Source organism: Populus trichocarpa, chromosome 15, assembly GCF_000002775.5.
Source record: "Populus trichocarpa isolate Nisqually-1 chromosome 15, P.trichocarpa_v4.1, whole genome shotgun sequence".
NCBI classification, from domain to species: Eukaryota; Viridiplantae; Streptophyta; class Magnoliopsida; order Malpighiales; family Salicaceae; genus Populus; species Populus trichocarpa.
In genome coordinates, this window is record NC_037299.2 from 13,098,159 (window position 1) to 13,121,474 (window position 23,316).

The 23,316-nt window shown below is 32.9% G+C and overlaps 3 protein-coding genes across 10 annotated transcripts in view; 1 reads left to right on the plus strand and 2 right to left on the minus strand.

Annotated features, from left to right (window-relative positions):
* The window catches only part of LOC7457620 (uncharacterized), a 48,366-nt gene extending 26,341 nt beyond the window's left edge, over window positions 1-22,025 (minus strand). The window contains exons 1-4 of one of the 5 annotated variants that reach the window (XM_002322308.4): window positions 19,552-22,025; window positions 18,823-18,909; window positions 16,127-16,207; window positions 13,211-13,586 (exon numbers count right to left, since the gene is read on the minus strand). In XM_002322308.4, coding sequence (XP_002322344.3) covers window positions 13,434-13,586; window positions 16,127-16,207; window positions 18,823-18,909; window positions 19,552-21,618 — 2,388 coding nt within the window. In that variant the 5' untranslated portion in view covers window positions 21,619-22,025 and the 3' untranslated portion in view covers window positions 13,211-13,433. Of the gene's footprint in view, window positions 1-13,210; window positions 13,587-16,126; window positions 16,208-18,822; window positions 18,910-19,551 lie in introns of those variants that run through there. The other 4 variants (XM_052447369.1, XM_052447372.1, XM_052447370.1 and 1 more) reach the window with 4 other exon arrangements.
* The window catches only part of LOC7481775 (BTB/POZ domain and ankyrin repeat-containing protein NPR1), a 124,177-nt gene that overhangs the window by 79,413 nt on the left and 21,448 nt on the right, over window positions 1-23,316 (plus strand). The gene's annotated exons all lie outside the window — the stretch shown is intronic.
* Window positions 1,796-4,268, minus strand: LOC7457623 (uncharacterized). 3 transcript variants are annotated; one of them, XM_052447389.1, is made up of 7 exons: window positions 3,914-4,267; window positions 3,779-3,831; window positions 3,032-3,112; window positions 2,905-2,943; window positions 2,528-2,590; window positions 2,171-2,215; window positions 1,796-2,079 (listed from the first exon to the last, which is right to left on the minus strand). In XM_052447389.1, exons 3-7 carry the CDS (start codon window positions 3,086-3,088, stop codon window positions 1,894-1,896), a joined length of 390 nt encoding a protein of 129 aa, XP_052303349.1. In that variant the 5' UTR covers window positions 3,089-3,112; window positions 3,779-3,831; window positions 3,914-4,267; the 3' UTR covers window positions 1,796-1,893. The 3 variants fall into 3 exon arrangements, 2 of the variants coding, with proteins under 2 accessions (XP_052303349.1, XP_024441996.1); XR_008057399.1 differs by having other exon boundaries at window positions 2,528-2,721; window positions 2,905-3,112; window positions 3,914-4,052; XM_024586228.2 differs by having other exon boundaries at window positions 2,905-3,112; window positions 3,914-4,268.

Consider the following 23,316-nt stretch of genomic DNA (forward strand, 5'->3'; position numbering starts at 1 on the left):
TGGAGGTGTCCGAAAATAAAATCCTGTAGTCCACCATTCATATCTTTCCGATTCACATTCATCTGCCTCATCATTTCATCGATCCCCAGAAATTCCAAGCATTTAGGTGGCTTGCTTTCAATGGAAGAGCTTATCAGGTTATACTGTGCTATGGATCTCGACCACCTCTCGCTTCTAGTTAACTTCCTTATCAGAGAATAAAGAGCACTAGTCAGGGCGTTCCCTCCTTCATCAGTCAACCAGATCAATGTCCAGTTAGAGAAAACAAGGCATAAAAAAGCATACAACCAGATCAGGCTCAGTTTGTATTGATTTTTTTTTATATATATAAATATAATATTCTGATTCTAATTTTAATAACACTAGAGTAATGGTCAGCCCATCGTGGGCCACACCATATTAAAAGAATTCTCATTTTCAGAAGCAATTATAATATTAATAAATTAGTATTTTTATTCTTCAATTGATGAACACAAATGTTTTGCTCATGGTTTTTCTGACTACGGATACAACATAGTACTCTTATTTGAAGACTAAACTCATCTTATTATTAATTTGATAAAGATTGAATAATCCCTTGATCATCAGTTTGTGCATGCTGGTGAACCTCCTTAAAGAGCATGAATCCTATGCTATGGAGTTGATGCAACTAAACAAGACCTCAACTGCTCAAGCTCTCGCTCTTTACGCTCAAGCTCTTCGTCTTTATATGCTACCATCCTTTTCAGTTCTTTCACCTCCTTCAAAATAGTTTTAATTTTGGAACTCAGCATGAATAATTGGCAGATATATATTTGATTAATCTACGCAACCTTTTCTTATTCAAAAAATAGAAATCAGAAAACATAAAAAAATGATTGTAAAGTCGATCGTTGAGTAGGCATGCTTCTCAATCTTGACTTGGAAGGTAATAAACGCAGTGAAAGTGAGCAGAAAGCTGATAGAGCGAAGAATGATTCCTGCACGAGAGTAAATCAGGGGCGCTTTAGTATAAAGCATATCATATATTAATCCAAGCTCAACCTCTACCACCTTGAAGGCACCGCCAGCGGAATATTTGGGCATAAGCAACTGGCTGAGCATTAGATCCACAAGGCTAGGGACAAGATCCTGCATCATAGACCTGGATATATAAGAAAAAATATAAGCTTGACGAAGATAGTTTCCCTGCAGAGCTCGTAGACCAATTTCTTTTATTCTCTTCAGATGATAAGAACGCCAAAAATCAAAGAGATAAGAGTTTTTCAAACTCTTGGAGCATGAAGACCAGAGCACCCAAGTCCTCTCTGTGTACTTTACAATGCCAACACTGAACATTGGAATCGCTATGAATGCGAGGATACCGCTAGGCCAAGACCTTGATCACTACTAAAAAAATGTAGTAATTAGCAACGGATAAAATCTGTTGCTAAAACAATTTAGCAACGGAATTAGCAACGGCAAATATCATATGCAGATTTGTCGTTGCTGATTTTTTAGCAACGGATTTATCCGTTGCTGATTTCGCAGCAACGGAAATTCCGTTGCTTACAATGAGCAACGGATAATCCGATGCTAACAACCAGCAACGGATATTCCGTTGCAATTTTAGCAACGGAAATTCTGTTTCTAATTTTGGGAATCAGCAACGGATAATCCGTTCCTGAGTATATTATTTTTATTAAATTAATTTTTATTTATTTATTAAAATGACTTTTAATTTGTTTAATTAATTATTTATGGATATTTTAAAAGTTTTAGAATATATATAACCAACATAAATTAATATTAAAAATAATTGTATAACTAATAAAAATGAAATAAAAATAATATTCATATTATAAAAATTTAGTCAAACTTGCATTAATACAATTAAGTCGAAATACAATTAAAAAAAAATAACAAAAGATACAATCATGGTGCTGGTTGCAAATACACCAATATTTGCTGCACTACATTGTTTGTTGCGCTACGTGTTCTCATAAGAAATGCAGGTTTCAACCAACTCGTTCTATTACTTGTTTCTTCTTCTGTATGGATACCTTTAGAAATCCCGAGGCCGCTAGCAAGCTCAGCCACTCCTGAAATCCCGTTACTTCTCTGGAAATGTTTCGTTGAAAAAGTTAGATGTCAAGAAATTATATAAATAAATAAAAAGGATGTAAACTGCGAATTGAAATTCAAGCTGAACCTGCTGGCTTGAGGGTGATGCAGCATTACGAGGGGGCCTTTGAACCTGGGAAAGGGAAAAATCAAGGAAAGGAAATTGAGGTAATTATATTCTTAAAAGTGCTGGAAAGAGTTCCTGACAGAGAAGTTATCTTATGCTGTAAAAACCAAAACTAAAAAGGGAACATCAATCAAGCTATTAGCATGGAATAAAAGTCATAAAGAAATTCTTTAAACTTGTAAGATGGCTATATTAGATTATTCATGGATTGGAAAACAGGGTAAGTCGCAATATATGAAAAATTGTCGACAATCTCTCATTGATGCTCGCAGAAATTTATTTTGGCCACAGGCAACAAATTTTCAAAAGTAAACAAACCTCTTGAGATCCAATCAAAGCAGGAGTTGATGGTTCACTTGATGGAGCAGGCAATGCCCCAGCCTGGTAAATAACAACACAAAAACTAGTGAAAACTTTAGGCACCAGAAACCATATTTGGAACATATGCAAGCACTTAAGCAAAGCTATTTTAAGCATGTGGCCTCTGGTTTGGGATAACAGAATGCTTCAGCCTGGGCATGTCCAGTAAAAGTAATTAAATTCCAATCTTAAATAGATCTCCCCACTAACCGAGACGGTAAAATAGACAATATCTAGTTTAGAAATATAGATATGGTGTCTCCAATAACAAAAACAACTACTTTGTTTACAATGTTTTATCAGACACGTGCCCTAATGCAGAAGAAAAATATTACATTTGATGAGAATGTTAGCCGTGAACTGGATGCTGAAGTCTGCAGAATTTGTGGACCATGGTGAACGGTAAAGTTCAGTAACAGAGTATTGAAAAGGCCAAAAGGAAACAAAAAGATGATGACATGCCTGGATATTCTCTTCAAGTAAGTTGTTTTCCAAACTGGAGGCATAGTCACACAACATCTTTACTCCTTGGGTCGTCAAATCCTAAACATATATCAAAATCAATAACAGTTACCACAGGTGCAATTAATAATATTTTATGTTAGCACTGCATATGATGTTGGTATAAAATCAAAATTTATAACAGTAACCACAGGTAGAATAAACAACTGATAGCACTGTGTATGATGTTGATATGATAATTACCACACGTAGCGCAACAAACAGTGTAGTGCATGCTCAATAAAATATTCACAGCAAGAAAAAAAGAAAAACTTGGACTGCTACAGAAGCAGAGCATCACAGGTTAACCAGTTGCTAGACTATCTAGATTTCAACAACATCCATACACTCCTGTAACACTTAAAATTTATAGAAGTAGAGCACCACAGGTTAAAAAGTTGAACTAGAACGATAGTAAGTTATAACATCATGAAACACCTCTGTGAAAGTGAAGAAATTGAACTGATGCATAATTTCCATCAATCACTCTCTTCCAGACACATGAATTGCCAACATTTTTCCAATTGCCTAAAATCACTCAATTTGTGAACCGTAACCCTAAAAATTAAATTAGGGGTTTTCATAAATTTTCAATTAAACATGCATGATTATGTTATAGATCATGGTAAAAACATTTCATAACCTTTATATTATCGAATTAATAGCATAAAACCATTATTCAAAGTATCGATAAAAAAAAATTAGTACCTGTGTTCTTGAGTTATAGGTGAACGAGATGAATCTACAAGACAGAATAACACCTGAGATTGGAAAATTTAGATTAAAATGTTTTAGGGTAAGTTAGATTTCAACAGAGAGAAATATAAATCCTAAATTAATTACCTGAATTAATGAAGAAAATACTGCAAAACCCACCCCGTTTACAGAGAGAAGGGGTAAATCAGGATGTTCGTTGGTGATTATGCTGGGTCTGGTTCGATATTGCCATGAGTTTGTGATTTTGGTGGTTTACAGATAAAGATTGAAACTGTTAAGATGAAGGAGAAGAAGATGAAGAAAAAAAATTAGTGATGTTGAAGACGAATGAGAAGAAGATGAAAAGTTTGGGACAAAGGAAAATCAAATCGATGAAGAGAGGGTGATTTTTCTACAGCTAAGTGTGTTATTAGGGACGAAGAAGATGGGAAGGTAATTAATTTTCAGCTGCTGGTTTTGGGGACGAAGAAGATGGGAAGGTAATTAATTTTCAGCTGCTGGTTTTGTTGTTCTTTTACGTTTCTAAGGGTGTGGGGTGGGGGGAGTCCTGCAGGTGTAAAAACATTAGACGGTTGAGATTTTCTCTTATCAAAAGTAATCAACGGTTTGTATCATTTTAGTTTTATATTAAAATTTAAATAATTATTTTTTCAATTAGCAACGGATTATCCGTTGCAAACTTTACGTTGTCTTTAGCAACGGATTTTTCGTTGCTAAATTCTGTTGCTAATATTAAAAAAATAATATATGTTTAATCCGTTGCAAATCTGTTACTGAATTTAGCAACGGATAATTCCGTTGCTAAATTCAGATGCTAATACCCTTGTTTTTAGCAGTGTGAGAAGACATAAAAAGCCACTCCGACTTGGACTCCAAGACCAAGTAAATGCCTTAACCACAACTCGTTATCTTCAATCGAGTATGCAGTGACTGTGTCCGGGCCACCAAGGTGCAGGAGTAGAAAAGGTGCCCAAAATGGCTGGATGGAATTGTTTGCTTTTTTTGAACCGTCACCTGATGAATCTCCTTGGCTCCTGGCTAGATTACCCAGGGCAACAGTTGCCACCATGTCTGCTGATAGGTATATATGCAGACCAAACGAGAATCCTGATCCAGTTTCTGGCAATGGTCTTACGTCGAGAACCAAATACGATGAGGATGGTTTGTAGTAAGAGACTAAGCAAAACCATTCCTCGAATCTCCCAATTGTTCCACAAATTTAAGACTTCTTCAGGCAATTGCTTAAGCATTGTATGTTTTCCTCAGCAGTGGAAACTAGTTTCTCTCGATGAACCCTGAAGAAACTGTTCTGTAAGACGAAAAGTGAAAGTGGATATCTCTAAAAAAAATCTGAAAACGGATAGTGAAAAGCTTGCATGGCCAGCTTTTGCAAACCATAGTTACATATACAAGTAAGAATTTGGTACTTGGCTTGAATACGAAGGAATGAAGAGACGCTAAACAGTAATAAAGAGACTTTACAGTTGTTGTCTTCACTCCTTTTCTTTTCTGGATAGACAATAGACAGAGCTTTTTGGACTCTTAAAAGAAGGAATTCTGAATATCAATATCATGTTTTTGCGCTAAACTCCCCAAAGGTTTGAATTTACTTATTAATTAAGGAAACCGGATTTACGGTGCCCAAGTGTTTTTTTTTTTTTTTAATTCTGCCCTTTAAGAACCTAATTTAAAGCTAATTTGCTAAAAATGTTTAGAAAAGACAAAATTAAAAAACAATTGATTAAAGTGGCACCGAATTTACTGTGTTTATGATTTTTTTTTGTTTTCATTTTTTTTTAATTCTTCCCTTTGAGGACCTAATTTAAAATTTATTTAGCTAAAATTGTTAAGAAAAAAGAAAATTAAGAAAATGGATTAAAGTGAAACACGAGGAGGAGATGGGTGGTGTTTTTGAAATTTTTATGAAATATTCAACTTAGTCCTTATTTTTTATGAATTATAATAATTGGGACCCTATAATTTTTTAGGTTTTTTTTTAATCAATTTTGGTCTAAAATTTTATTTTTCTTATTTATTAGTTTCTAGATTAAAAATGAGAGAGAAAGTTGCCAGATTTCAGTGATAAAGAGAGAAAATTATCATTTATATATATTCTAACTATCAAAATAATAGATCTTGGTACTAAATAGTTCTATTTGGTGATGAAAATTCACCTTAGGTGTTTTTTTTTTACCTTGAAATTACCTAAGAAATAAATCTGAACTTGAAATTTTTTTTGTTTTTGAGTTAATTTTAGGTTTTGAGATGGTTTTTTGAGTTTTTTTAAGTCACTGATTGGATTGTCAAGGTTCTATGGTGTTTTCAAGATTTTTAGGTACAAAATGGGTTGAAAAAAGATTTTTAGGTCAAAAAAATTCAATTATGATTTTCTGACCACTATAATAGCCAGAATTTAAGCAAAATCAGACGACGTGTGGTCTGCCTTTATATTTTCAAGTGCATAAGCGTACCTTTGCAAACCCACATTGCCTTTATTAAATGGGTCAATCTTGTCAGGCCCAACAATACCTTGTCTTTTCCTTTTTTGGTTTTTTTTCCTTAAAAAAATTCAATATTTGCTTGATTTTGAATATGCACCGACACGATCAAAGAGTTGATATCTTATCCCAAGTGCAGGAGTGTCAAAGTAATAAATAACCCGACAAGACCGGGGTCAAACCACAGGGAGGTTAACTATATAAATAATATATATATATTTTATTTAAAAATTAAAAATATCTTTAAAATGTGAGATTAATGTGAGGATTAAATAATAATATAAATATATATTAAGATTAGAGAATACACTAATGGTATTAGAAATAAGTAAACTATAAACTTGTTGATCCCCGCACAAATAACAAACAAAAAAAAAAACAGAGAAGAGAGCATGAAACAGTGCCGTTTTGAACGACACTGTGATTCTTCTTCCCCTGCACATGCAGAGACAGGGGAAGAAGAAGTTTCTCTCCCCTGCAACGCACCCTCTCAATCATTCCCCCGACTTGTGCCCTCACTGACACTACCCACACCTGCATGCACTGTCAACACGCCAAAAGAAGAAGAGAATTATGCCATGCAGTGGCAGGGGTCGACGGTGCAAAGCTGCCTCACGCCACCCCGCCCTGCACCATGACAGGACAAGGCATCGTCACTCTCACTCCCGCTGGCTATAAATACTGAGAGGTATAGAGAGAAAAGGAGAGGGGGGGAAGAGGGGCAAGCTGCAGCAATGAAAAAAAAAGGGAAACCAGAGGGGGCAAAACTTTTGAGAAACGAACTTGAAGAAGAGAACCGAATAGAGAAGGGAGCAGGGATTGTTTGAGAGAGGAACAGAGATTGTTTTGAAAACAGCGTAGACGAACAGAGAGGGGAAGACTTGAGCTGAAAAATTATATAAATAATATATATATATTTTATTTAAAAATTAAAAATATCTTTAAAATGTGAGATTAATGTGAGGATTAAATAATAATATAAATATATATTAAGATTAGAGAATACACTAATGGTATTAGAAATAAGTAAACTATAAACTTGTTGATCCCCGCACAAATAACAAACAAAAAAAAAAACAGAGAAGAGAGCATGAAACAGTGCCGTTTTGAACGACACTGTGATTCTTCTTCCCCTGCACATGCAGAGACAGGGGAAGAAGAAGTTTCTCTCCCCTGCAACGCACCCTCTCAATCATTCCCCCGACTTGTCCCCTCACTGACACTACCCACACCTGCATGCACTGTCAACACGCCAAAAGAAAAAGAGAATTATGCCATGCAGTGGCAGGGGTCGACGGTGCAAAGCTGCCTCACGCCACCCCGCCCTGCACCATGACAGGACAAGGCATCGTCACTCTCACTCCCGCTGGCTATAAATACTGAGAGGTATAGAGAGAAAAGGAGAGGGGGGGAAGAGGGGCAAGCTGCAGCAATGAAAAAAAAAGGAAAACCAGAGGGGGCAAAACTTTTGAGAAACGAACTTGAAGAAGAGAACCGAATAGAGAAGGGAGCAGGGATTGTTTGAGAGAGGAATAGAGATTGTTTTGAAAACAGCGTAGACGAACAGAGAGGGGAAGACTTGAGCTGAAGAGAATATAGAAGGAAAGAACAGAAAAACAAAAGAATAGGGGAGAAGAACAGTAACTCATCTCTCTCTCTGGTTTCTCTCCCTCCACTGTTGGAAGCTGCACCACCTTCATTTTGCCTTGCACCAGCAGCGTCGCCAACAGCAGCTGCCACCAGCAGCGTCGCCACCAGCAACAACAGAGGGGAAACTGAAACAAAACAGGGGGGGAGGGAGGAGAAACCAAAGAGAAACAACAGTTTTTTGGGGGAGAAAGCAGGGAACAACCGGAGAGAAGTATTACAGAAGGGGGGATGTTTTTGGGGGAGACAAAGGAGAGAAAGCGAAAGCATACGTGGGGAAGAGAAGAACAGATACTGGGCGTCACTGCACAGAGAAGAAGAAGGACCGTTCCTCACCACCTGGGCACCACCGCACTACTTCCTCTCCACCGCCACAACAGCACCGCCATTCTGCCACCATCAATGCTGCCAACGCCAGCAGAACCAGAGAGGGAGAAGAGGAACAGAACAGAGAGAGGGAAAGAGAAGACAGGAGGAGAAACAGAGGGGGAGGACAGAAGAGGAGAAAAGAGAGAAGGAAAGAAAACAGTCGCCGCTTATAACACCACCCCTGCCGCCTCCACTGCCGCCAGCGTCGCCACCGCTCCAGGTAACTGCGCCTCCCTCTTCCCTGTTGTTAACCTCGCCTGCATTTGCATGCAGAACGTGAATAAATCACGTTCTGCAGCAAATGCAGAGTTGGCTGGTTACTGTGCTTGCACAGTAACCAGCTTATTTGGTGGGCTGGAACATCAGCTTAGCCCACGCGGCTGGCCTTGTAGCCCAGTTCATTTCATTATATTTTTGTTTTAAAAAAGAAAAAATATATATTTTTGAAGAAATTATGATTTCCCAGCGTATTTGTTTTACGCCATTTTGATTGATATTGGTCTGTATTTTTTATCATAAAGATACAAATCCAGTATTAAAATACCTGGTTTTCGTCAAAACTTTGAAAACATAAAAAAAAAAAGAATTTTCTTTATTTTTTTTGTGCATACGGCCAAGTCTCTCAAAGCTAAAAAAAATCATATTGTATTTTTATACAACAAAGAAAACTTCAAAAAATATACATATTATATTTTAGCATGCATTTTGGCTTTAATAACCAGTTTATTAAAGTCATGAGAACTTGACCAATATTTCAAAAAATCAAAAAAAATATTTTGTTTTGTTTTAATATCTGAGATTATGAATTCATACGTAAAACTTATCCCTGATATTAAAAAGATAGTTCTTTTATAGACACTAGACTGGTTAGATTTTTACCCCATAAGATAAGAACCTCCTTATTGATGAGGGTTTTTCTTGAACCATTGACGGACCAACATGACAAGACCTTAGATTTTTTTTATTATCAGACAATAAAACAATGCAACTTACCTTAGGTAGGGCGTATTTGGGGTATTAATACCTTCTCTTTGCGCAACCAGTCTCCGTACCCGATCTCTAAGACCAGTTAGGGTTCCTAGTGACCAGAATACTAGGTGGCGACTCCCATTCCATTTTTTCATCGCTAAGAGACAAAGAATTCCTTGTCTCACCATATTTTCTAGAATAGATAGACATACCACACCTGATGATTGAGGAGGGTGGTGGGCGATCGTTCCCCAAATAGATAGACATACCACACCTGATGATTGAGGATGGTGGTGGGCGATCGTTCCCCAAATAGATAGACATACCACACGTGCGACAAAACTCATTATAAATTATTAAGATGATCATATTAATTATCTTATTTTTGTAACACCATACTTATAAATATCATCAGGCATTCATGTTGCTAACTTATATTAACAACAAATCAAGTTCCTCTCATAACAACGATGTCGGCCGAAGACTATGAAGGATCAAGCATTTGATGTACCAAGTGTTATCCAACACAAATCTAGATTAATTATTTAACAAGCAAGATATTAAGAATTAGTAAGATAAAAAGATAAGACATATTAATAACAAACTTTCTTGGATATAAGCATTGAAGTCCATGTTAAGTTTATATTATGCTTATTCTAACATCATTAGTGAAAACTTTTCACCTTGACATAATTAACTTAGCTAGACATAATGAAGGAGAAGAACATAAATAAACAAGATAAGAACATAATTATGATATAAGTTAACTAAGAGTAGTAAAAGAAATGAAAAGCACAAACAAGAGATTAATATAACTTGAAAGAAAACTTGAACAATACAAAGAGAGAAAGCAAGAAAATGATCTTGATATGAAAACCAAGATGCTTAAATGAATGGCAAATACCTCATTTTATAGGCTAAAATTCAGAACTATTCATTTGGTAATTGATTATTGATGTAGTGGCCAACTATTGATTTAGTGGACTTGGTGGACAGCAACACTCAAGCATTTTAGCTGGATGAAATGACATTGATGCGATCAGAATTTGACAAAGTGTTCTTCATAAAAGTTGTTTTAAATTGTCTTATCTTTTTGCACACCAAATGTTATGTCATTCGGATCACTACAGATTGAGATATGGCTAAAATACTGAGTAGTGCTTCTGGTGGACTTGGTGGATAGCCCTCAAGCTCTTATCTGGATGACATGTCATTACTAACATCAGTATTTGACAAAGTAATCTTCATGAAAGTTGTAGGAATCTGTCTTAGCTTTCCACCAAAAGAAGAATGAACTCATTTAGGCTTCTAGAACCCGAGATATAGACTGAACACTGAATAGTATCTAGGCTGCAGGACAGATTCAGACTTCTCTTTCGATGCTAAGATTTGGACTCCAAAATGGCAAAAATGAGTCTTGGACTCTTATAAATGTTTTATGCCTATGTCTTAGCTTTCTATCCATATAAACCAAACTGAAAGCCAAGATCTACAGCTCTAGATATGACCTAATGACTGAATGGTGTTCCAGTTTAAATTGAACCAGCATCTCTTTTCTAAACTTAACCTTTTTTTTGTCATTTCACTTTTAATAGTTAATCACATCAATCAATCTTTTGAATTGTGAGATATGTCTGCATTTAAAATGAGCATTTACCATAAATTAAAGCTATCTTTTATTATCAAACTTGTTTTTATAAAACATGCTTAAGTTAGGGAATTTAATGATACTTTAAGTGCAATATGATGATATAAAGACTTAATGAGAATGCACTTTTAAGTACTAATCATGCACGAGCCTACCTTTATAGGCCCACACACAAGCCTTTTTTAATTTGTTTTGGTTTGCTTTATATCAGATTATCATGATCTCAAATAAACATCATAACATTTGATTTGTGCTTAATTTTATGATTTATTTTTATTTTTATTATCATATAATTAAGTAAAAAATAGTTTTAAATAACAAATAGACTTAGTGGAGTTCTTAACTCAAGCCATGAATTTGACAGGTTAAGTCACAAAGCCAAAGTTGATCAAATATATCATCATTTTAATATTAAAAAAAATCATCTTGAATATGTTGAAATAGGGTTAAAACACAAAGAACCTTAAAATTTTTTATTTTTATTTTTAAAATATTAATCTAACAAAGTTTGCCTCTCTAGGAGGCTTATGAGAAATTTTATGGTGTTTAATCTATAACTAGTGATATTCTATGAGTTACTCTTTGAAACCTATTATAAAAATAGAAATAGATAAAATAAGAGAGAGAAATCTTATATACAGGTGTTCTTATTATTTTTTGTGGGACATGAATTTTATTTTCTCTCTTCTTTTTGTATATGTCTTTTTTTTTTCAAAGTAAAACTCATAGAGTGACTAATAAAATACCACCAGTTATAGCTTGAGCACCATAAAATTTTTTAAGGTTTACAATACCTTTAAATAGACTAAAAACCTAACCTAAAATATAAAATAATAGAAAATAATGTAAAAAAAATACCGAACCACATGAATCCATCTAATTTTCCTTTTTTTTACTACTCTTTGTTTTGTTTGTTCTGTAGCCATTGTCTTAGTTAATGTTTGTTTTTGTATTTCTAATTGCATTTGAGTGTATTTGGTTTAAAAAAAATATTAAATTGATGATTTTTTAATGTTTTTTTAATTATTTTGATATGTTAATATCAAATATAAAAAAATCTTAAAAATTATTTTAATAAATCTTTAAATAAAAAATACTTTTTAAAAAAATTTAATCATAATAAGCCACCTTCTTTTGCTTAATTTAATCTGTTAGTCGTTTTACATTAAAAAAAAAAAGAAGAAGAAGAAAGAAAGGAAGGTACTAATTTAATGCATAGCCTTTTTCTTTTCTTTTCTTTTCTTTTCTTTTCTTTTCCCCTTGATATGACACGTTCTGCAGTCATTTTTATTTGTTGATACCTTACCCAAAAATACTGCCAGGGAAAGTAGTCGGTAAACAATTTAGAGCATGTTTTGGATTATAATAATAGTTAATTTTGAAAGTATTTTTTATTTAAAAATATAATGAAATAAAAAATTTTATTTTTTAAAATTTATTTTTGACATAGTACAACAAAATAATCTAAAAATATTAAAAAATATTAATTTAAAATAAAAAAAATCTAAAAACACTTTAGGCACTTAGTAAAATGATTTTTTTATATAAAATTCATCCAATACTAATGATTACTTAGCATGGCTGCCAGTGATAGGGGTGAGAATAAAAACTAAAAAATTTATTAAATTAAGAAAATTAAAAAATTTAATTGAAAAAATGAAGCTGAAAAAAAAATCGAATTAATCAATTAAAAAACTAAAAAAATCCAATACTATTTGGTTTTGGTTTTAAAATTTTAAAACCTAATGAGCCAGACCAAACTGGTTCAACCAGTTCTTAAAAAAAAATACCAAATTTTCTTCCAAACCCTGCACCAAATGGTCCAAATCAAAAGGGTAGCCGTCCCAGCCAGCCGCCTCGTCTCTCATTTCTCGTCTGTGTTTTACCTCCTGTATCTAGTGTCTACCCAAGCCATCTATGCTGGAAAATAATTAAGTACTAGCCATTCCCTTCTCTTCTCTTCCACCCTTTTTATTATTATTATTATTATTATTATATTTTTTGCTGGTGAGTTTTCCACTACTTCCTTGGCACTAAAGAAAGCAGTTTTATATCGAGGTGTGTGTAAGTTGGTCCGAACATTCATATTAATCTAAAAAAAAAAAGAGCACTATATTTAACTCTGAAGGGCGTAGTCTAATTGGTCAGATCCTGAGTTTGTTCTCCAGAGATCACTTGTTCGAGTCCCACAAACTTCAGGGCCACTGGAGGCTTACATGGTCGTTAACTTCAGGGCCCGTGAGATTAGTCGAGGTGAGCACAAGCTATTCCGGATACCCATGTTAATAAAAAAAAAACACTTTATTGGAAAATATTATGAAACACACAAGACGGTCATCAATGCAATTTTTTCAATACATGCATGCAAAATGAAGCCTAAAAGTACTGTTGCCAGTAGGAACTTATTTAAGTTAATTCACTTAAATAATTATGGACACAACATAACAAAAGCTACTACTCTTATTCCATGCTTAAACTGATCTCATTATTTGATGGTGGTTGACCAGTCCCTTGATCACCAGATTGTGCTGGCAAACTTCGGAAGTGAATCAATTTCTTGCAGTGGAGCTGATGTTGTTAAATAAGATCTCAATTGCTCAAGCTCTCGCTTTTCACGCTCAAGTTCTCGATCTTTATCTGCTACCTTCTTTTCAATTTTTTTCAACTCCTTCAAAATAGCAATATTGTTAACTCGACATGAGTAATTAACAAATATTTGATTAATCTATGCAAATTATTCTTATTTAAAAATAGAAATTAGGAGTCTCATGAATTTTAATTTAATTTCTCGTTTCAATAAATATAGAGGCATTCTGACTAATTTCCTGATATTAATTGATTAAAACTTGCCACTTACAATCTTGTTTCATATGCATGCATGCTGTTCGAAGTATGCAAATTAAGTGCAATCTTGTTGGGGGTGTTTGAAAATATTATAATAATTATTTTTTAAAATATTTTTTGTTTGAAAATATATTAAAATATTTTTTTTATTTTTAAAAAATTATTTTTAACATCAGCAAATTGTCCTTTCTTTTGAAAACAAGGAAGAAAACCTCGTAGGATAATATTACAAAGAAAATACTAAAAAGATACCAGTGATTCATTGTGCTTCTAGACACATTGTTTTTACTCTTTTACCTTTATTAAAAAAATGGTTATGCTTGTAATTGTAATTAGAGGTGCAATTATCCTTACTAAAGGATGCATTAATCATTATAAAATTTATCAAGGACAAAATGATCCAGACATGTTTGTTTTTGCTACAGTGTCATAACTGATTTGCACTTAAAAGCAAGAAAAATTATGCTTCGGAAAAGGGGCTCTTTTGTTTTTTGCAAAACAAAAAACAATGTGTTTACATCCATATCCTATAACATTGGAAGAGGGGCTTCTCAGTCTTTTTAATTTTTTTAAACAGTAAAATTATATCATAACCCTATGACTTTGAAAAAATTAAAAAAAAATTGTGAGGGTGTTTTTATCTTTTTATCTTTCTGATATGGTTTTGTTGTATTTTTTAAGTGGAGTCAACGGTATTTGAGTTTTTTAATATGCATAAATTATTATTTAAATTTAGAGATGGTTGTTGTATGCTTCATACGAGCTGCATGTGACACCCAAATTACACAAAATCCCGCTTTTCATGGAGGTGTTCGGTGCACCTTATAATCCCCATCATGTTAGTGAAGTGCTTGTTCGTGGCCGTGACTCGGAGGAGCACCGGCCGTGAGCTTTTTCCTCCCTCCCTCCCTCTTTTCTCTCTCCTCCTAGAAAACCATGCTAACCATTGCAAAAAAAAAAAAAGAAGAAGAAAGTATGGTTATTTGTTTGTTAAGTTAAATTAGGTACTCATTCTTTTGATTACAATGTATTTAATCTTGAACTAATTATTGAGCAAATCTATTTTTTAATTTTATCCCTTGACACTTTATTTTTATATAAGATTTGGTTATCATTCTTTTAATTGCAATATATTTGATTTTGAATCATTTATTGAGTTAATTTTTTTTATTTCATCCCTTTATACTTGACTTTTTGTATTGGATTTGGTATTCATTCTTTTAATTGTGGTGTGTTTGATCTTGAATCCTTGATTGAATTAATTTGTCTCTAAATTGCATCCCTTGACATTTTATTTTTATATCAAATATAGTCATCACTCTTTTGATTGTTATTTTTAGTTGTTCTTATCATTTTTTTATTGAAATTATTTTTCAATTTCATCCCTTATAATTTGCTTTTATTTTCTTTTTGTGTCAAATTTGGTTCTCTTTCTTTTCAAGTCAATATTTTTTAAACCACTTCTTTTTGTAATTTGTTTTTTCAAGTTTTTCTCTAATTAATTTGGTTGGTTGGGGATTTTGCATTGTTATTTTTTTGAATTTGCCTTTTGTATTGTGATCCGGTCTCATGATCCATGTCACTAGTTTTTGTAGTTGGACCTGGTTGGCTTCGGTCATTTAAAAACAAAATCTCATCCATCATCATTAAGTTCATTTGAAATTGGTATTCTTTTATTTTTTATTCTTTTGTGAATTTGATTTTTCTTTTTAATTATGATATTCAATTCAATATTTAATGATATTTAAGGTTTGGTCATCAATGTTTTGATTTTTAATTTTGATCTCTCGCCTTTTTATTAAATTTTAATTTATTTTAATTCCATCCTCAGATCTATAATCTTGATGATATTTAAGGTTTGATTATTCAGAATCGTATAAATCTTTATCCAAGAAAGATAAGTATGGAAAACTAAAAATTAGATTCGATGGTAATTTATTGTCATCCGCAAGCAGTATCTCTAATGAACATATTGAATAACATATATTATATACAAAAATTTTATTTGGGAAATTTTATTGTTGTTCCTATAGATTAATTAATGCTATGCATGCTTATACTCCTATAGTTTAAACGTTTTCAATATTATCCCTCTAGTTTTTAAAATTACCAATGTTACCCTAATCATTAAAAAGCTTACTGTTTAAATTTGGTTTTTGAATTTTTCTTTTATGGGAATGTTTTTAAGTGTTTTTATGACAAATAATAACATCTATGGGAATCTAAGAGGAAGTAAAAGAGAAAAGTAAGGAAAATTGAAAGTTTTGATAGTTATTTAAAAAAAAAGGATAAAATGGAACTACTTAAAAAAACTATAGGGTAAATTGGAAGGTTTTAAAGTATTGAGATGGAAGTGGAACATACCTCCTCGAGACTCGACCCTGACATGTCTGCAATACCTTTCAAATATTTGTCTCTAGCCTGGTCATAGTCTTTCTCCTCCTCCTTTTTGTTTTTGTTGAAGATTGCGGTGAAACATCATTCAATTTATGGTTAGAAATTGAAGTGATCATCAGTTAAGAAGAGCAAATATATAATATTAATCATTTATTCCAAATTCTTCCTAGACACAAAGGCATCAATATTGATAATGAATATTTGAGCTGTAATTAATATAGTAAGAATACATTGGTGTAATTACAAAATAACACATGGTATTTAGCAAGCTATTGAGATGATGTATTATTTTCTTTTATTTCTCAAGAATTGAAGCTCATATATACCGGGATTGATTTAATGTAATTTGAAGTAGATAATTGATTTGGCTGAAAACATAGAATTAAAATGTTTTTAAAAAACAAAAATAAACGGCTCTAATTGTCCAAACATTAAAAATGTATTGATAAAAACTTTAATTATTAAAGTCGTAAATAAATATATCTCAAGCAAATTACACATGACGTAGAAGAAATCACCATTTCATTTTGAAAAGCCGACTCGTAAGCATCCTTTATCATCCCTTACATAAACTATTGCCTTTGGATTTCCTTTCTATTTTCTTTCCAGATTTTATAATGAAAAGAGAGAGGTAGAGGAAGATCATGAGTTTCCTTTCCATTTTCTTTCCAGATAAATTATAGGTTCTTAGAATTATTGTTGTTTTATGTAAACAAATGTCTTTATTCTACTGGATTGATCCATTGCTTAGTTAATGGATCATGTCCATATAATAAGTTATCAATAAATACAAGGTAAAGGATTGAAATGAAAAATAGTATTATAAACTATTGGTTTTTTAGTGGAGTTAGGATTCAATTCATACTCATCCTCTCATGTCCTTTAATTGTTTATTGTTTCAAATAACTTAATTATTTAAAATCAATTAATATTCGTATAATAACTTAATTATTTATTGTTTCAAATAAGTTTGATGGTTTCATATATTATTTGTATAAAGACAATTACTCTAACTTATATATTATTATTAAATACAACTTTTTCTTTGTCTTATATTTTATCTTGTCTCTTTTATTTTAATTATTTTTATCTAATTTATTTCAAAAAAATAAGAAATCGAGAACTAACTTTCTAAAAATACACTTATTTTTTTTTAAGATGTTGGGTTACTCATCCAACCCTTTTAGAGAAAAATAAAAAAATAAAAAATATACATGCATTGATTTCAAAATTATTTACTGGTCTATTCATTGACGCCAGAGTCAGAAATATCATACGTTTTTTTTTATTATGTAACATTTACCAATGATAGAGCTGAAAGTATCCGTAGTTGAATATTCATTGGCGTCAAAGTCAAGAATATTACAAGCAAACCATCGTAGCATAAACTAATAAACTTTTAGCAATTTAAGACAAAACCAGCAATGCAGCCTGCCTCAGACATGACATTTAAGGGGTGATATTATCTTTTCTTTTGTGTAACCAATTCCGTACCATAGAATCTCTGTTGACCAATTAGGGTTTCTAGTGACCATAATATTAGGTGACGACTCCTTAAAGAAGACATTTCCCCATCTAAGAACAAGATGCCAGAAATATGTTTTTTCACAGTGAATTTTTTAAAGCCGCCGCGATATCGGATGCGACACACTTGATTTTGCTAATGCTTTATTTTTTAATACTTTTATTTCATTGATTTTTTTTCTAATTTCATCCTTTTATATTTTTATTTCAGAGGATTGACGATCATTATTTTTTTTATCTCTTTTTCTATGGTGTCGAGTCTTAGATTTTTTTTTCCCGTTCTTTAAAATCTAATAACAACACTTAAGCATCATTTTTTTATACTTCAAAAAGAAATTAGCCCAACCAATAGCGAAGTTTGGGTCATCTATTTAGTTTGTTACTAAAAACATTCATTTTATCTAGTATAAAAAATCAACAAGATTGGAGATAATAAATGTATTGACTTCTAAAAGTCCTACCTTCCATTATGTGAAAGGAGATATGAATGGGTGTGGTTTTATTTTATTTTTCATGGTAGGTAATACAATCAAACGATTTGGATAAGAAGATAGGTAGAGTATTATGTAAGATTAGTTTTGTGAGATAATAAACTTTCTTTAATGGAAATGTACCATGCAAAGAATCTTATGAATATTTATGCAATAAAGATAAGTATGGAAAACTGAAAATTAGCTTCGATGGATGTTATTGCAAGTATATATAGAATTTAGAAGCAATCCTAAAGGCGAGAGTTAACCTTTATTGCCATCCCCAAGCACGGTGCCTCTAATGGTGATTTATTTGGTAAATTTTATTTTTGTATCTATAGATTAATTAATGTTCTTCTTATACTCCTATAGATTAAACTTTTTCAATATTATCCCTCTAGTAATTAAAATTACTAATGTTACCCCTAATCATTAAAAAGCTTACTGTTTAAAATTAGTTTTTAAATTTTTCTTTTTTGGGAATGTTTTCAAGTGTTTTTATGACATATAATAACATATATGGGAATCTGAGAGGAAGTAAAAGAGAAATGTAAGGAAAATTGAAAGTTCTGCTAGTTATTCAAAAAAAGGAAAAAAATGGAAACTATTTAAAAAAACTATAGGGTAAATTGGAAGGTTTTAAAGTATTGAGATGAAAGTGGAACATACCTCATCGGGACTTAATCCTGACATGTCTGCAGTACCTTCCAAATATTTTTCTCTAGCGTTGTAATATTCTTGTAAATCCTCCCTTTTCTTTTTGTTGAAGATAGCAGTGAAACATCATTCAATTCAATTTATTGTAAGAAATTCAATTAGTCATCAGTTAATAAAAGAAAAAATATAAAATTAATCATTTATTTCAAATTCTTCTTAGACATGAAGGCATCAATATTGACTAGACTCATTAACAACCAGAGAATCATAAATAATAATGAATATTTGAGCTATAATTAATATCATAAGAATACTTTGGTGTAGTGCCCATCTATAATTTGATTTGCAGCATATACCAAATAGAGTTTTGCCGAAAATATAGAGTAATTACTGTACAATAATGTTTAGCTGTACTTACATTAAATGTATATCAAAGTTAAATGTACAGAAATAGAAATTTACTATGAATTTTTTTTCTCACGACGACATGAGGTTTGCCGGAGACATAGAATTAGTATAACCTCTTAACCATCATCCAACCGTTTTAAAATAAATGACAAATCACTTTATTAATAAAATGAAGAAGAAGAAATGAAAACATTCAAATGGAATTTTCAAAATAATGAATTAAACAAAAATATATAAATTGAAACAATCTGATTTGTTGTTTTATTCTGACTTCTAAAAAAATGGAGTATCATTTACTTCTACGTAATTGAGAAGGATTTTTGGTACACTTACTTGTTCGAATGCACTATCATTTCTATGAAAAAACGATTCGTCAAAGTCTTTAAATTCGTACTGTGCGCTCAAACCAAGATGTAGCATGAGAAGGGAGACATGAGTGAGTAACTCTCCACCTCTTCTCAGTTGTTGAGTATGTTCTTTCCATGGACACTGAGCTGCTGCATGAGCTACCATTTCTATCCAAACTTCATTTATCATCTCCCATCGCTTCTCATGTTCCAATAAAAGCAATTGCCTGGCGAGCCTTTCCACACCACGTAACACTGACTTTTCTCTTTTCCAGTTACTTTGAAACTGGCTATCATCATAACCTGATTCACTGTTGCGCAGAATTAAATCAACAACATCATTATAACCACGTGAATGATTGTAGCGCTCCGGAAAATAAATAATATCACCACGATCTTTTAGACCCCGCAAGTCTCCCGAGGTTTCTAGATATCCCTCATCATCAGGACCACGATCTTTTAGATCCCTCAACTCTTGCAAGGTATATAGATATCCCTCATCACCGAATCCTTTAGAGAGCATATTTGGTCTAATCACCAAAAGATACATCATGTATTCAGATAAGCATCTGCTTGTTTCATATTCTGTGCAGACAATACTTCCATCTTTAATATCAGCACGATAACAAATATCTGTTGCGAGATGCCATACAAGAATACTCCGACTGAATTCTACTTCAGTCGTGCACCACTTGTAGCCCTGTAACAGTCCCTCTCTTTCTAGCACACCATCTCCCCTCTGACCAATTATTTTACTTCTGAGATTTTTATCACAGACATTCAAATCTTCCTTAATCTTCTGAGCTTTCTTTCGAAGATGTTCGAAAATAAGATCTTGTAGTTCACCATTCAAATCTTTCCGATTCACATGCATCTGCCTCATCATTTCATCGATTCCTAGAAATTCCAAGAATTTAGGTGGCTCTCTTTCAATGGAAAAGCTTATCAGGTTATACTGTGATATGGATCTTGACCACCTCTCGCTTCTAGTTAACTTCCTTATCAGAGAATAAAGAGCACTAGTCAGGGCGTTCCCTCCTTCATCAGTCAACCAAATCATTGTCCAGTCAGACAAAACAAGGCATAAAAAAGCATAAAACTCGAGAAAAACTGCGGCCGCAAACAATAAATGCGTAATTGCAATGTCGGTCGTTGAGTAGTCATGCTTGTCAATCTTGACCTGGAAGGTAATAAACGCAGTAACAGAGAGCAGAGAGCTGATACAGCGAAGAATGATTCCGGCACGGGAGTAAATCAGAGGCGCTTTAGTATAAAGCATATCATATACCAATCCAAGTTCAGCCTCTACCACCTTGAAGGCACCGTCTGCTTTATTTTTGGAAATCAGCTCCCGGCTACTTATTAGTTCAGAAATGCCAGGGACAAGATCCTGCATCATGAACTTGGATATATAAGAAAAAACATAAGCTTGAAGAAGATCTTTTCCCTGGAGGTCTTGTAGAGGAGTTTCTGATATTCCCGTACGATGATAAGAACGCCAAAAATCTGAGAGAGAAGAGTTTTTCAAACTCTTGGAGCATGAAGACCAGAGCACCCAAGTCCTCTCTGCATACTTTGCAATGCCAACAACGAACATTGGGATCGCTATGAATGTGAGGATACCGCTACCCCAGGACCTTGAGAAGACATAAAAAGCCACTCCGACTTGGACTCCAAGACCAAGTAAATGCCTTAACCACAACTCGTTATCTTCAATCGAGTATGCAGTGATTGTGTCTGGGCCACCAAGGTGCAGGAGTAGAAAAGGTGCCCAAAATGCCTGGATGGAATTGTTTGCTTTCTCTGAACTGTCACCTGATGAATCTCCTTGGCTCCTGGCTAGATTACCCAGTGCAACATTTGCCACCATGTCTGCTGATAGGTATGCAGACCAAACGAGAATCCTGATCCAGATTCTGCGAGTGGTCTTTCGCCGAGACCCAAATATGATGAGGATGGTTTGTAGTAAGAGACTAAGCAAAACCATTCCTCGAATCTCCCAATTGTTCCATAAATTTAAGACTTCTTCAGGCAATTTTTTAAGCATTGTCATCTTTGGAAACTAGTTCTCTCGATGAACCCTTGAAAAAACTATTTTGTAAGATGGAAAAGCAAATGTGGATATCTTTGAAAAAATCTCTTAAAATAAATAGCGAAAGGGCTCTTATGAGAAGAGAATTCTGCAGTAGATTTTGGGTAAGGTATCATAAAATAGGAGTTGCTGCATATTGTTGTTGCAGCATGCAAAGAAAAAGGTATGGGATGCATTACAGATTAATATTTGGAAGTGAATTCTGGGATATATCTCCTTTAACTTAAAGCTTGCATTACCAGCTTTTGCAAACCATAGTTACATGTACAAGCAAGAATTTGGTACCTGTCATGGGTAAAAAGCAAAAAAGAGATGCTAAATAGTAAGAAAGAGATGCTGCAAGAATGAAGAGACTTTAAACTAGTCGCTTTTCCCCCCTTTTTCTTTTCTTGATAGGCAATAGACATCGCTTTCTGGACACTCAAAAAAGGAATTCTGATTATCAATATGATGTTTGAGCACTAAACTTCCCAAAGGTTTTAACATGTGACTACCATTTACTACTAATAAGTATCTGCCTTGCACTAGTGGAATTTTGCATCTTCAAAACACAGAAAAGTTTCAGAAATTTGGATAGATAACCTATTCAACGATAGTCATCCTCTCGATGATTAAAACAATGGGTTTATCCAGTATCTTTTCATTCTCAAGCTAGATAGGCAAAGGCTTTGCAAATTTTCAGTGGCAATAATCACGGTAATAAAGTAGTAGTCGTAACCATCTCAATTTAATAGTTTAAGCTATTATGTGAGATTTTAAAATATAATTTATATTACCCCCTCAAATAAAAACTTTTTGCACTTGAAACTTGCACAGACTTACATTACCTTGTATTTAATTTTTATCAAATAAATAGAGATTGTGAGATTCGAACTCGTGATTGCTTGATCATCAAGACTCTGATACCATGTCAAAAAACCATCTCAACTCAATAGTTTAATCTATTAGGTAAAGTTTTAAAATATGATTTATATTATTTTCTAACAATAAACAAGTACTCTAGAGCATCTTTCTATTTTTTTTTTAAGGAGGTTAATCTGTCCCTTGATCATCATTTTGTGCCGACAAACCTCCTAGAAATGCTCTATGGACCTGTTGATGTTGTGTTAAAGCAGCTAAAAGAGATCTCAGCTGCGCAATCTCAGCTAAAAGAGATTTATATTATTCTCTTGCTCTTTTGTTTGTTTGTTGTATTAAAAATTATACTTTACATTCTTAAAATTCATTCTATCAAGAATTTTATCAATTAATTGACATATATGCAAACTATTAATCATTTCTTTTGTTTAGTCATTGCAAATCATTTCATTTTCACCACAATATACAGAGGTAATATGAATAATTTTGTTATATCTGATTAATTTTTGTTGGAAGTAGTACGAAAATTAGAGTGTAACAGTTTTATAAATAAAAAATGCATGCATGGTGTAAAGTTTTTAAAAACGCACAATTAAAAATGTATCGAGAAATAAAAAAAATGCGGTGGATTTATAAATTTAATCATCAGATTACAAAACAAATTAATGAAAATAAAAGGATTAGAAACACTCATTAATAACACTACAATATTCAATCAATATGACTTTGAGCGTGGTAATTCTTCTACGATGAAAACAAAAGGAACAAGTCTCAAATTAGACTCCTAATTATATGGTGGGT